The sequence below is a fragment of the Festucalex cinctus genome, chromosome 21, assembly GCF_051991245.1.
Source record: "Festucalex cinctus isolate MCC-2025b chromosome 21, RoL_Fcin_1.0, whole genome shotgun sequence".
In the NCBI taxonomy this organism is placed as follows: domain Eukaryota; kingdom Metazoa; phylum Chordata; class Actinopteri; order Syngnathiformes; family Syngnathidae; genus Festucalex; species Festucalex cinctus.
In genome coordinates this window covers 13,692,853-13,707,102 of record NC_135431.1, presented here as the reverse complement: position 1 = coordinate 13,707,102, position 14,250 = coordinate 13,692,853, and the positions used below count along the sequence as shown (strand labels likewise).

Genomic DNA, 14,250 nt, shown 5'->3' with positions numbered 1-14,250 from the left:
ATGATTAGATTACTATATCTATAGATGTGAATGTTTGTTTGTTTGTGTTTTTTCCATCGACTAGCGACCAGCACCGGGTGATGAGGAACAGCAGTTTAGAAAACGGATGGATGGAATTTATGTTAATAACGCTTCCTTCAATAATTAATTAACGAATGAAGATGGTAATGTAGGACAATGTCAGCACAGATTAGCATTTGTATCATTTGGCCGATAAATTTGTGGGAGCCTTGTAAACCTACAAATAGTGTGTGACATAACTCAATCAAAGAAAGGCTTTCTAAAGAGAAACAGACGAAATCAGGAATACCAAGTAAGCCGCTGCAATTTATTGCCATTGAAACTTCAACCTGACACATAGTGGACAGCATTGGGCCTTAAGGTGTAGAAAGTATCACAGATCAAAGTGTGTCATCACATTTAGTATGGGACGGCAAGTAAAGTTACATACATGTCATTTGATGCGTACATTGTGAAGCTCTAGTTGGCAGAAGACGTCTTTTGTGACTGCTTGGAGGTTAATATTGATCTTTGATTGCTCCTGTAGGCTTAGAAGGAATGACAGCAGACATATCACAAAAACGATTCAATTTGTCGCGCAATATCGATCAGGACCGACAACGCTTTTTTCATAGGAGGCGCGTGGATGACGACTTTGTTTACCAGCCCTTTAATAAACCCACCAATGAAATCAATCTTCTACGTTAAAAAACCCCCAAAACAAAAACAAAAAAAGCAGCCTTCCTCCATTCCCCAGTCATGTTTTTTTAAGGCACATGTCAAAGTCACTGAAGACAGCGCAGGAGGTTTAGCGTCCCATTGTCGGCATGGTGACAGCCGGGGTCGTCACGGTGGCGTCCTCGGCTTTCCACTGCGATGTCACCGTCTTGATCTGCGTGTAGAACTGGATGCCCTACACGAATAAATGGGCAACAATGCAGTTTGAGTTATGAATCTACTTTTTGGTAGTCGACGTACTCTTTTTGAAAATTTCTGACCTGCTTGCCGTAGAAGTTGGTGTCTCCCCTGAAGGAGCCTCTGGAACCGGTGAAGGAGAACATGGGCAGGGGGACGGGAATGGGAACGTTCACGCCCACCTGTGGAAAACCACAAACTACTGTCAAGTACATCATACACCTGACTGCCGGTGGTAAATAACATCTACACAAATATAAAGAGGATTATTGCCACGTGATTTGATCACAATCATCTGTGGTAATATGTCAAGGTCATTTTAGTTAACGCAAAATAATGACAAAACATTTTTGTTCACAAAATAAAAACGCTAAGTAACTAAAATTACATTTTACATTTACTAAGCTAACTAAAAATATAATTAGAGCCTTCGGGGTTGATTTTAATTGTATTAATTTCAGTATTACAGTACGACCAAATAGCCAAAGGAGGAGGAAGGTCAAACAGTCATGTAGATGCGGCGTCATAGTGGCAGTCATTTTTAATTTGTGGATGGTTGTTTTTAAAATAATGTGTATTTTAAATACATACTGCAATGGTTTTGTAATCTTGCACACAAAAAATACAAAAACAAAGCATTAAAAAAAAAAACTTATAAACTAACAAACCTGCTCTAAAACAAGTTAAAAATACCTAAAAAAATAAAATAAAAATAAAATACAAATGAAGTATAATGATTAATGAAATTTCCAAAACTATTATAACCCTTTTAATAAAAAATACAATAAAAAATCCTTTCTGTGTCTCAGAAAATTTGAATATTGTGATAAAGTCCATTATTTTCTGTTATGCAATTAAATAAGCAAAAATGCCATACATTCTGGATTCATTACAAATCAACTGAAATATTGCAAGCCTTTTCATTATTTTAATATTGCTGATTATGGCATACAGCTTAAGAAAACTCAAATATCCTCTCTCAAAATATTAGAAAATTTCCTCAGACCAAGTAAAAAAAAAAAAGCCACAATCAGCAATATTAAACCAATAAAGTCTTGTAATATTTCAGTTGATATGTAATGATTCCAGAATGTATGGCATTTTTGCTTATTTAATTGCATTACAGAAAATAATGGACTTTATCACATTATTCTAATTTTCTGAGACAGTCCTATATATTACCACCGACTAATCTCACCTGGCCTACATCCACCTCGTGTGTATATTTGCGTGCCGTGGCGCCGTTGGAGGTGAATATGGCCGTGCCGTTGCCGTAGGGGTTGTTGTTGATCATGGCGATGGCTTCATCCAGATCCTCAGCCTCCAGCACCACCAACACCGGCCCGAAAATCTCCTCCTTGTAGCACGTCATGTCCGGCTGAAGGCATCATTAAAATGTAATAAAATAGAAACGCTTCGCCTCCAGCTGCTTGAAAGTTCAAACTTTTTATGCTTCGGTGAAAGAGTAAAAAAGTATTTTATCAGCTTCCTCGGGATACAAGCTCAGCGGGGGACACGAGACTTAACAGCTGTGGGAACACACTACAATGCGATGGAACTTTCTTTTATTATGGATTCAATGTTCTGTCTGAATAAATACCATACCCGCAGCGAAAAGGAAGCAACCATTCAAGTGTTTTTGTTAGTGGTAATGCGATTTCTGCAAATATGGTCTGTGGTCACTAAAAAGGGACAATGTGTCGCAGTAGGTAGTAGAAAGTGCAGTGCGATTGAGAGAAAAGATGATACATTTCATAGAGTGAATGAGTACTCTTTACAGATTTAAATTTAAGCAGAATGAAACTATCATCCATTTGAGTATTTTCGGTCAAAATTGCTAGAGAGAGAAAGGATTTTATGGTGGCTCACCGTTACGCTGCCCAAGATGGTGGGTCCCACAAAATTGCCGTTCTCGTAACCTTTGACGTTGACGTTCCTGCCGTCCAACAGCAGTGTGGCGCCCTCATTGACTCCGCTCTGGATCAGGGACTCCACGCGGGCCTTGGCCTCGGGAGAGATGAGCGGTCCCACATCGGCGCCGGGCTGATCGCCTTCACAATCGTCCGTCGTTAATCACCGTAATTAACACTCGACAAAGGCTATGCGATGTCTACCTGCATTGACACGCAGCGATTTGGAGCGCTTCACCAGCTCCGGGAGCCACTCGCGAGAGTCGCCCACAAAGATGGCGGTGGAGAGAGCCATGCAGCGCTGGCCGGCCGCCCCGAAAGCGGCGCCCACCAGCTGGTTGATGGTGTTCTCCTTATTGGCGTCTGGCATCACCACGCCGTGGTTTTTGGCACCCTGGGACAACGCAGGAAACGACGCAGGTGATCAAATGTGACATTAGCTGATCGCCGGCAAGGTTTCATTATTTCTGATGTGGGAAATAACTGAAAGCATCTCTTTAGCTAACATCTTGAATTTCTTCCAGAATTGATTTCAGATGGAAAAGATTAAGACAAATAGGTTGTTGCTAATTGATTCTCAACTTAAATCGATAATCGATTGCATGAAAAAAAATAAATAAATCAAATTTGCATCATCAAATTTTATTTTTTCCAATTTCCAAATTTTCTTTTGCCATTTTACCAAATTATAATAAATTCACATATTAATTGCAGTCAATGAGAGTTCCACTCCACTCCTATGGGGACAGTAACGAGTTTTATCAGGGGTTTAAGTTCCACTTTCAGAATTTTCCTTTGTCATTTTACCAAATTATAATAAATTCACATATTACCCCTGAATTAAAAAAAATGTTTTTTAAACACAAGTTACATATTTATTTACATATCCCATGTTTTTCTTGAAACATTACTATTTATTTTCTTTCGTCAAATAATTTATTCATGTAATATTACATTTTCTTCCAGTAATTTAGAAAACATATACATTTTTTTTAGGATTATAAAAAAAATATTTCTGGTGATTAGTAATGAGTTTTATCAGGGGTTTAAGTTTTCACAATATTTTTATTTTTATATATAATTAAAAATAATAATAGTAAGTAAATTTATTAAGAGTTTACGTTTTCACAATATTTTTTATTTTTAAATCTAATATAATAATAATAAATAATAACAATAATAAAAAAGTAATTTAAATACATTATTAAAAAAAACACACAAAAAAAACATACAAATGAATTAATCACTAAGTTGCAATTTTTGCATAAGATAACAAATCGTAGTGTGGACTGCATGAGTGTTAATATTTAGGCTCAGGTGTACCATGTTGGACTGCACCCTTTTCCCGTTCTTGGAGCCTCTTTCGTAGATGTACTCTCCCGCCTGGTTGGATCCCACGAAGCTGATGGCTTTGATGGCGGGATGGTCGCAGATGAAGTTGACGGCTGCGTTAAAAACACAAAATTTGCAAACCCTCCTCCTTTAATAGACGCCGTACCTGCGTAACTTATGTCGCTGACCCGCGTGCTGCCCGTGGATGACGTTGAGCGTGCCGTCGGGCGCTCCGGCGTCCTGCAGCATCTTGGCCAGCAGCATGGTGCAACCGGGCACGCGCTCCGACGGCTTCATCAGGTAGGTGTTGCCGCACACCATGCCGATGGGGAACATCCACAGCGGGATCATGGCGGGGAAGTTGAAGGGAGCGATGCCGGCGCACACGCCGAGGGGCAGGCGGTAAGTGTACGTGTCCATGTCCTTGGTGATGGACGGCAGCGTCTCGCCCAGCATCAGCGACGTGATGCTGCAGGCGTGCTCCACCACCTCTGCCAGACGACAGCAACAAAAGTATTTAGAGATGTTCTAGTTGACTTTCTCACCTCATTTCCACAAGCATCCTCAAAAATATATTGCGCTGTTAATAACAATGAAACAGCTCAGACAAAATGACAAATGGTGTCAACACTCCACAAACCTGTTAACAAAACTGTGTTTATGCATCTAATTAATGCATTCCACTTGCTGGCTCTAGCAGTCGTTTCTGAAACTGTTGATTGCCTTTGGGTAGAGTGCAGCTTGAGAAAGCGAGGCGGGAACGGCGGGCCAGTAAATCCTCAACCTGACGGCGCACCTGCACGCGCCGCCGCCTGTCTTTCTGCTGATAATAGAACGCCGTTCGTTATTTTGGCGGCGAGAGAGGCACCAGGCAACGCTTTGGCGAGAGGATCTTAATTCCTCAATAGGAGTGAAGGAAAACAGACAGAGATTAATAGTCTGTGTTGATTTAGCTACCCAAGAGCTGCCAAAAAATATATAAAATAATATATATATGGGGAGAATTCTCTAGTAGGAATTCGTCAAAGTGCAAGCCCTGAAAACAACGACGTTACAGCAAAATGGCCGACTTCCTGTTTGCTTTTGAGCATGGGTCCTTGAAACTTTTTTTTTTTTGTGCTCTCAATTTCAGGCTAATTGAAGCAAGTGTTGTCAACCTTTGTCGCTTTGAATCCGTGAGATGATCAACTTGCACTTCAAGTTCTTCAAAGTAACACTCCTGGAATTCACCGCTCAAAATTAAAATGGCCGACTTCCTGTTCCATTTCAGGCATGGGTCCTTCAGACTTTAATGATGAATTTTCCTAAATTTCTAGGGGGTGCTACTGATCAAGTTTTAGTGTCGAATCCAGCAATTTTTTTTTTAACATTGAACGAAGTATATGTTACGCATCTTTTTGGTAGATCTTCACATTCAAAAATCTGGAGATAAGCATTTGACTCCCAAAAAAAGTTCGCTGATTCATTCTCCTCCGGAGTTTTCCATTTAGCGTCCCAGCTAACGTCCACATTAGCTAAAGCCGCATGTTTACTGTGGAGGATTGCGCAACACACAAAGAAAAAAAAAAGAAGAAGAAGACGGAGACAGCGAGAGCGAAATTGTGTTTTTATCGCGGCCCATTAAGCGGCCAGCAGCGATCAATCCAGAGACGACGCACATAAAAAGCTCACTGGGACGCTTAGGAAGCCTCGCGCCGCAATCCACTGTGCAGCTGCCTTTACTGGAAACACATCAATCCACGAAGATGAATAACGCCAGAAAGTCATGGAAAACACTTAGCCCGGGGGGACTTTTTAATTGATCAATAACACCTAATTTCCTTTTTCCTACCTCATTTTTGTTATTCTGTCAATATGCAAACTGTGATTTAGATCAATGAAACGTTGCACTGAAGACGTACTTCTTATTGGGTTTCTTTTGAGTCTGGTAATTCTCAACAGGCGCCTTTTCCACGTTTTTCTTCAGGCTTGCGATTGGCGAAAGTGGCCTTAACATTTCACAGGTGGCAGTGCCATCTGTTAGTTTGGCATCACAGATGATATCATATATAAATTTTTTAATTGTTGAGTTAATCATTTCTTTAACTATGCATTGAGGTATGATATAGTTCGGATGAATTTAATGTTACCATTAGTCAAGCTGCCATCACTTCTAATGCGCCTTTTTTACGTGTGACATTCTTCAGGTTACTTGACTGGCCAGAATGGCCTAACTGTTTTCCAGGTTAATATTTTCCATGTTTTTAGTTCATCTATTCCAAAGTCCCCTTTCTACAAATAATTTTCTCCAAACTTCTGACTGACTAGCATGTCCTCAATGTTGACATTCTTTTCACTACTATATTCTCAAGTGCGATCTAGTCACAATAGACTCCACTTCACTATTTTGAGTGTATTGCTTTTCAAGACACTCAAGAGGCTTTACACAAACAGACAATTCCTTGATTATCCTTTTGAGCAAATTATGTCCTTCAGGTTTCTGATGATTTTGAATGGCCTTATGGGTTATAGAGCTTTGGCATGAACTCAAGGACGGACATGTTTCCCGGTGTTTTTGTTTTTACGCCAAAGTGGAGGATTTTTAAGAAAAATATCGGGACTTGTACTCACGCAGTCCTCGGAATACGTCGCCTTCGGCATCCGCCAGAGTCTTGCCTTGTTCCAGCGTTATCATCTTAGCCAGCTCTTTCTAAAACGAACAACATCAAGGCAAGGATAAGCAATATTTTACCATAACATGCTTGCACATGAACACCTCTCACAATGTTGTCTTTGATGAGCTGCTGGTAGCGTAGGAAGATCTGCTGTCGGCTCAGGATGGACGTCTCCGACCAGGAGCGGAACGTGCGTGAGCAGGACTCCACGGCGGCCAGCATCTCCGTCTGGGTGGCTTTGGGAACACGGCCCACCACCTCATTAGTGGCCTGCGAGGGTGGCGGCGAGCAGAGAGAGTCCGTTCAGACGCGCCGACTGCGACCGATGCGGGGAAGTCGTTACTTCATCTCATGCATTAACTTTTACAGCAAAATGTTTTTCTGCTTTTTTACAACGTTGTAAATTTGACTCACATATTTACGAGCCATCATAAGCTTGCCAGAATGTTGCTGATGCCTCGGATATCTTTTGTAGTACTTTTTTTTTTATCTGTTCAAACTTCCTTTAATAGCACAACAAAGCCAGCATATGCGTCTATAAATACTCACGGGGTTGTGAATGTCGAGCCATTCCGACGTGTTGGATTCAACAAACTTGCCGTCGATGAAAAGCTTAGTGGTGGGCTACAAAGGTCACACAAATACACTGTCACGTGAAGTGCACTCTCAATGGAAACTTTATTAGGAACCATTATCTTTTTAAAGGCTGTAGCACTTGTCAGGGAGCGTTGGCGAATCTAATGTTAGTTGGTTAATCCATCCTTACATTTTCTGCAGCACTGGTCTTCATTAGGCTCATGATTTGCAGCCAATCACAAGGCACATATAAATGATAGCCTTACAACTGCAAAGCTTAAACTGTCAAATACTGATGGACTCAAGACACACCTACGGATAATTTCAGAATTTTCAATGAAACTAATAAGCATGTTTTCAGAATGTCGGAAGAAGTCAGCTTTCCAACGCAAGCAGGGATTCGAACCTTGAAACTCACAAATGTTAGGTTAAGCTAACAACTAAAGTAAACAAGCCCACATACTGTGGACAAAATGACGAACGTGCAACTACATGTTGAGCGTAAAAGCAAGGATGTATAACTTCACTTGCTTTAGTTTTTTTCCCACAGCAACTTGGTACTTGTTTGAAGACTGGATTTTAAGTCTCGACAATTGCACATCTTTATAACTGCCACCTTTGAAAAGCTGTATAGAAAATGGATGGATGGATTGCTTTGCACTTTGTGGACTAGTGATCCATAACAACTGTTATTTTCCAAGATTAAAACGATCAAGAGGTTGAAAATGAGCTTTCGTTTCATAGGAAATTGTACACGTTTCTTCAGCGAAAACAAAAAGTGACGTAAAGTACTCTCTCTATATATAGTTTTTTTACGTGTACTCTTGTCACGTTGACGTTTTGTGACGTTAAGTGGCGGGATGTTATAAAAGCTGCACAGTGCGAGATCGCTTACCACAGACGAGTAGCACATACGGCCCAGCTGCAGGGAGGATGTCTGGAAGGTATTCAAACAAATTTGATTAACACTCAACTTGACTTACTAGTTCCTGTCGAGCAAACAAAACCATTATCATATTCGGAATTAAAACAAATTTATTCAACGCTTAATTTGACTTTTTGATTGATGAAAAGCAAATAGAGATGAAATAGAACCGGATTTAACCGACCTAACAAGTCTCCCGAGCAAACTGTGAGCGGCGCGTGATACCAGCTAGCCATCTTAGCTGTTAGCGGCAACCAACCCATTAGTCCAGAATGTGACATTCAACGCAGTTTTTAATGCTTTACCTTCTTATTCAGCACAGATCGGAGTATTGCTGCCATTTTGCAAAGTAATATTATTGTTTCAGTCCTTCAAGCGACCCACACAGAAATCCTACAAGCCGTCAAAACGTCCCCTGTCGAAAACATAGGAGACTGGGGGCGGGGTTGGGAAGCTAACCAGCGATCTGTAAACCAAAAGGGGGGGCTCATGTTTGTGCCTCGCCATTAATCCATGTGATTTGTGAATCGGTAAAGAACGTCACCGAGTGCAGTCGTCGTTTCGCTTCCTTGTTAGGCGGGACGTTTAAACAGCGGGCCAATCCTCAGGCGGTATTCAACAGCCGCCCTAATTTCCTACAAGCTGATTGGTTGCCGTCAAACAGTCACCGGAGTTGAACTTGTCTCTGGTTCAAACCTCTTGGGAATGTATGCGTCAAAAATATGTCAAAAGGTCCGTGCAACAACGAGACATTTTAATTTGACAAAATCGATTTTTTTTAAGCAACAAAGCCCGCTTTGAGACAAGCTGAGTGAAGGAAAACAAGTACACACTCGGGTAGTCAAGTGCCAGTTTCCATGGCAACATGAGTACACGCAACATGGAGTTCCTGCAGTGGAGTTGTGAGGATGTTGGAAGATGGATTGAGTCCATAGGATTTCCACAGTACAAAGTAGGTTGATATTTTAACACAAGTCAGAGACAACACAAAATAACGACAGTGATCATAATCAGTGAAACTGTTTTCATGTCAGAGATGCTTCACCGAGAACTGTGTCACTGGCAGGAAGCTGATCTTTGTGGATTGTGTGCACATGCCAAGACTCGGAATTACAGATTTTAAAGACATGCAGGTAGTGAAATCTGCTCGCCGGGCTTAAAATAAATATACTAAATCTTCAAATAGGAGATGAAATAAGGTTAACGAGACCATGCAGCACACATTAGCCACAATATGCCATCTGCTTGTCAAACACTTGTTCCCCGTGTGTGCCTCGATTTGAATTCATTAACAGCGTGCAACATTCCACGAGATGACTGACTCACACGCATTCATCGGCCACTTAATTAGGCTACACCTACACAACGAATCACACTCACTTTGGATTAATACATTGATTTAATACCCTTCTCATAAAGCTGAATATGCTCACCAAAATGTTGGAAAAACGGCTCTCGATCTGATCAAGTAAAGCTACTCATGATGGTATCGGTCATAGTAAAACTAATGACAAGCATAAAATGTTTATTTTACTTTATGGGGGTAAAAAGGAGACATTTATTTGAGGCGAGGCACTGGGGAACGATGTCTGTTGGAGCAGGACTGAACAATGCTTACAATTTAAATCACCATCACAATAGTAGAATTCATTGCTTTTGTTTGTAAACAATTAGAATTTTTTTTAGGTATGGTGTAACTTTACAGATGCCACGCCTGCTCTGTAGGCAGTAGGGATGTAGCGATACCGGCAATATCGTGATATCGCGATATTAAAACTGCCATAATCGTCGTTGTCATGTCACAACATTAAAAGCAGCACATCTGTTAAAAAAAAAAAAAAGTCAGGTTGATTTGCATTTGTGCAGTTCTAGCACCCTCTGGTGGCTAGTTTGTTTTAGTGCAGTTTAATGTTCACAAGGCATGTTTTGGCCCTTTTATGTTTAAAATCCACACTAATTATGGTCCTATGAAGCAGAGTGTAATATGCTTGTGAAGCGAGTCAATATGTGGAGTAAGTGCTTCAATACATATATTATACTTACATTTTTATATATAATATTTGTTTACATTTTTAATTGCTGTATTGTATAAAAGCACAATATTGTTTTGTTTTTTTGTTTTTTTAGTATGAGCTCTTTTTTTTTTTTTTACAAAATTGTGACTTTTTATATCACCATCCTCCCCACAATATCGTGATAATTATCGTATCGTGGCCTTCATACCGTGATAACATCGTATTGTGATGTTTGGATATCGTTACATCCCTAGTAGGCAGCATATTGACATGATACATGACCGTTATTATCAATATCACGCATATTAATACAGCTCATATTGGGTCTCGTTTTTTCAACTTTCAAGTCTATCATCAAACATATGAGGTAAACAAAAATAAAATCTGTTTTTCCTGCGTTTCTGTCTGAGATGACAGCTAAATTAGCTCAGTGCGTCTGCTCCACTGTGTCAGCATCAAGGTGGGAAGCAGGTGCAGATAATGAAGGACTATTTTACTCAAGTCGCGCGCACACACGCGCTCCTTCATCTTCCTCTCAAAAGACGAAACAGCCTCAATTCTCGGCGAGACGAGCGCACCAAACAAAAAAGTTCGACACTCTATCAAAGGACTCCCTTTCCCCCTGTCCAACTTTACATACTCACCTGCTGTGCGCTCCGCAGGCCATCGCGGCCCGTGTGCGTGAGCTGCTGGGCATCACAGAGGTCCTGTGGAGTCGCAGCATCGCCGACCCGCCGCGGGACATCGAGGGCCTCTTTCTGGAGATGAAGAGTCGCACGGGTGTGAGGACAGATGAGCTCACCCCTGAGCAGCTCATGGAAGACATCAGCCACTGACGAGAGAAACGTGCGCTGACTGAGTCACAGCAGTTGTGCAACTATTCGTGTCTGCAAATCATGACGCACAAACTGTTTAATTCTCGTATCAAAATTTTTTGCTTGTATCTGAGGACAAAAAGCTGTTAAGCTAACTTGAATCTAAATTAAAAAAAAACCTCATAAGTCAAAGCACCGCTGTGGATTCCGAACACAGCCACTGTAAATGTATTTGAACAAAATGTATATAAAATATTGTACATATTGTAGTGTGTGTGTGTATAAGACGTGCCTTTAAGAGGCGGGGCATGGTGGAGTAGCGTGTGAGTGTCTGGGCGTGAGCCATGGCCGACCAGCTTCTGCCCAAGTGTGCTCAATGTGGTTATGTGTTACTTTTCTCCCAGTTTTCAATAAACAGCTGAGAAGTGCATTGGCGACTGTGGCTCTCCTTTCCCACTTGAAAGGGCATTACAATGAAGAACTAGTAGTGTTATATTAGTCTTGAATTTTTCATTGTAGTTTTTATTTTGTTGTTTTAAGTTTTTTTGAATTAGTTTTTAGGGGTGTTTTATTGTTATTTGGTTTTCATAAAGGCTTTAGTTTTTTAGTAATTTTAGTATTTAGTTTGACATTTTAACAATTCAGTTTGTTTAAATTAGTTTTTCTGCGATTGGTTGGCAACCAGTCCAGGGTGTCCCCCGCCTACTGCCCAGAGCCAGCTGAGATAGGCGCCAGCAGCCCCCGCGACCCTTGTGAGGAATAAGCGGTCAAGAAAATGGATGGATGGATAAATTAGTTTTCAGAGTTTTTTTTTTGTTTTTATAAAGGCTTTAGTTTTTATTAGTTTTAGTATTACTGTAACATTTCTTGAATAGTATTTGTCGTGAGATTAAAAAAAAAATGTTACAAAGGTGAAAACGAAGGATGTTTTCACTTTAGTTTTATAAATATGAAACAATTTTTTCTAACAAGCACTCTTGTTCTACTGATTTAAAAAAAAAAATCAGTTTTTTAGTTTTTAGAGGTCTTTTTAAAGTTTTTGTTTTAACAGTAATTGTAATTTTTTTAAACTATATGTTGAGATTTAATAAAAAAAATGGTCACAAAGGTGAAAATGAAGGATGTTTTCACTATAATTTTAGAAATAAACGTTTTTGTGAAGCATTTTTTTTTTTTAGCACTCGTAATGATTTTAGTTTGAGATACCATCTTGGAATACTGCAAAGGAACCTTTAAAAAAGCTATACAGCAAATATTGTAGCAGGGATTTCCATGATAAACAATTAGGTTTGTTCAACAAAGAAAATCCTCGATGTAGCCAGGTTGCGGTAGGAGGACCTCGATATTAGCGACAACACTATTGTGTGCGTGTGTGGAGGCGAGGGATGTGTCGATGCAATTTTCTGCCCGCCAACTGTCCCGGTGACTCACTCACATGCGGGTTCTGACATTCACACTTCCCGCCCGCCGAGCGCCTGCCTGTTGTAATTACGGCCGCTGCAAAGTGCTGCTACTACAATATGCTGTGTAATCAAATAAATGAACTATTGTTTAAATAAACATGACTTAAGTGTCCCGCAGGAGCTTCCGCTGGCATTAGATGTCCATTCCTATGACTCCGGAAGGCTAATAATTGGACTTCAAGGTAACTGTGTGTGTAACGACCAGGCCAGACAAAGTTGAGGTGTGGTTCAAAGGTACGTCAAAGTCAAGGATACAAACGGAGTAGCCCCCCCGGGAGAAACCATCAGACCCTTAATGTGCACAGTAGAGCCTACTAATTGGACTCCAAGGTAACGACTTATCTTTCCAAGGCCAAAAAAAGATTTCCTATGCTACTAAAGTCAAGGGTACAAAAGCGGAAGCTTTGAGGACACCAGGCCAGTGATGACAATGATGTACTTTTTTACGGAATATTCTATAGCCAGTCAATAAAACGTTTGACGTATCAAATCCAAGACATTGTATCCTGCAAACATCAACTGTTTTGAGAGTAAAAATCACATAGTTGTTGAATCAATATCGTCATGTATTTACTGGACCCAAATAATAAAAATAATAGTAATAGTACAAGTATTCTGTTAAGATACAGTAGTACCATTGGGTACCTTTTTCTTCATATTCTACCCCTCTTCTTGACATGTATGGCGACTGCCACTCAATACAAAAAAATCCCAGCGGTGTACCTACCTAATGAAGTGGTCAATGAAGCTCTTGCCAATATGACCTAACTAGAGCGCTTATTGATTCGCTCCAGTGTTTGGATCAAACTATTGATTAAGGATAGAAATCCTTCGTGCTGGTTCTAAATTGCCGGAGGTATCTATTGGCGCGTTTCCACTGTACCGGTTCCACATCGATGCGGCAATTTTTGTCCCCGGATGTTAGTGTCTCCACGGGACTTTTTCGGGTCCGAGCCGTTCCGTTGTAACCGCTGTTTAGAACCCTTTCGGCAGCAGTTCTGCAGCGCCGGTCGTCGGGGGACTAGCGGGGCAGTGACGTCACCTGTCGTCTGATTGGCCGACAGCAACGCCACTGCCACCTCAAGCAACGCCGTGGCACACGCCCATTTCCTTGTTTTAAGCGAGAGAGGCAGAAGCGCCCGCCGGTCTTTGCCAAAGTCATAAAAATACGGTATATACAATAAATATAATCATGTCAATTTTGGCCTAATTGAACAACCCAACTGAATGTGGTCAAATATGAATGATCCAACTTTTTGAATTATTTAATACAAAACATTCAGCCAAATTAAACAATAACCCACAAAACAACCCAATTTGTTGGGTTGCTTTGTGGGTTACTGATGTGACCCAACTTTCTTGAGTTAATTGAATAACCCCAAAAGTTGAATAGGACCCTTTTTGACCAAATTTGGATCATTTTTGACCCAACTCTTTTCAGACAACATCTGGATTTTGGCCTATTTTAGTGCCACTTCTCCCCTTGGTGAGCCACTTTTCAAGCTTTCATAAAAATGTTTTTTTTCCCCTCGCCTTGATATTTTTTATTTTTGTGAACCGTGTGCCTGTGAAGCCCTTTGAGACGCTTTTGTGATTAAGGGCTGAATAAATAAAGTTGACATGAAGGTATGAAATGCGGACTGGG

At 40.6% G+C, this 14,250-nt stretch overlaps 2 protein-coding genes across 9 annotated transcripts in view; one reads left to right on the top strand and one right to left on the bottom strand.

The window, feature by feature from the left end:
• Positions 1 to 307: 307 nt before the first annotated feature.
• LOC144010786 (methylmalonate-semialdehyde/malonate-semialdehyde dehydrogenase [acylating], mitochondrial) overlaps positions 308 to 14,250 on the bottom strand; it is a 47,745-nt gene continuing 33,802 nt past the window's right edge. For 5 of the 7 annotated variants that reach the window (XM_077511259.1, XM_077511261.1, XM_077511258.1 and 2 more), the window contains 12 exons: positions 10,972 to 11,159; positions 8,283 to 8,324; positions 7,361 to 7,435; positions 6,920 to 7,081; positions 6,768 to 6,846; positions 4,346 to 4,648; positions 4,149 to 4,270; positions 3,030 to 3,219; positions 2,785 to 2,966; positions 2,114 to 2,293; positions 999 to 1,097; positions 308 to 913 (listed from right to left, as the gene is read on the bottom strand). In XM_077511259.1, coding sequence (XP_077367385.1) covers positions 809 to 913; positions 999 to 1,097; positions 2,114 to 2,293; positions 2,785 to 2,966; positions 3,030 to 3,219; positions 4,149 to 4,270; positions 4,346 to 4,648; positions 6,768 to 6,846; positions 6,920 to 7,081; positions 7,361 to 7,435; positions 8,283 to 8,300 — 1,515 coding nt within the window. In that variant the 5' untranslated portion in view covers positions 8,301 to 8,324; positions 10,972 to 11,159 and the 3' untranslated portion in view covers positions 308 to 808. Of the gene's footprint in view, positions 914 to 998; positions 1,098 to 2,113; positions 2,294 to 2,784; positions 2,967 to 3,029; positions 3,220 to 4,148; positions 4,271 to 4,345; positions 4,649 to 4,797; positions 4,948 to 6,767; positions 6,847 to 6,919; positions 7,082 to 7,360; positions 7,436 to 8,282; positions 8,325 to 8,617; positions 8,807 to 10,971; positions 11,160 to 14,250 lie in introns of those variants that run through there. The other 2 variants (XM_077511257.1, XM_077511263.1) reach the window with 2 other exon arrangements.
• On the top strand, positions 7,544 to 11,572 carry LOC144010790 (sterile alpha motif domain-containing protein 15-like). Of its 2 annotated transcripts, XM_077511266.1 has the most exons (3): positions 8,362 to 9,264; positions 9,347 to 9,445; positions 10,990 to 11,572. In XM_077511266.1, the coding sequence occupies exons 1-3, from the start codon at positions 9,178 to 9,180 to the stop codon at positions 11,161 to 11,163; spliced, it is 360 nt and encodes a 119-aa protein (XP_077367392.1). In that variant the 5' UTR covers positions 8,362 to 9,177; the 3' UTR covers positions 11,164 to 11,572. The 2 variants fall into 2 exon arrangements, 1 of the variants encoding a protein (XP_077367392.1); XR_013281350.1 differs by lacking the exons at positions 8,362 to 9,264; positions 9,347 to 9,445 and adding an exon at positions 7,544 to 8,331.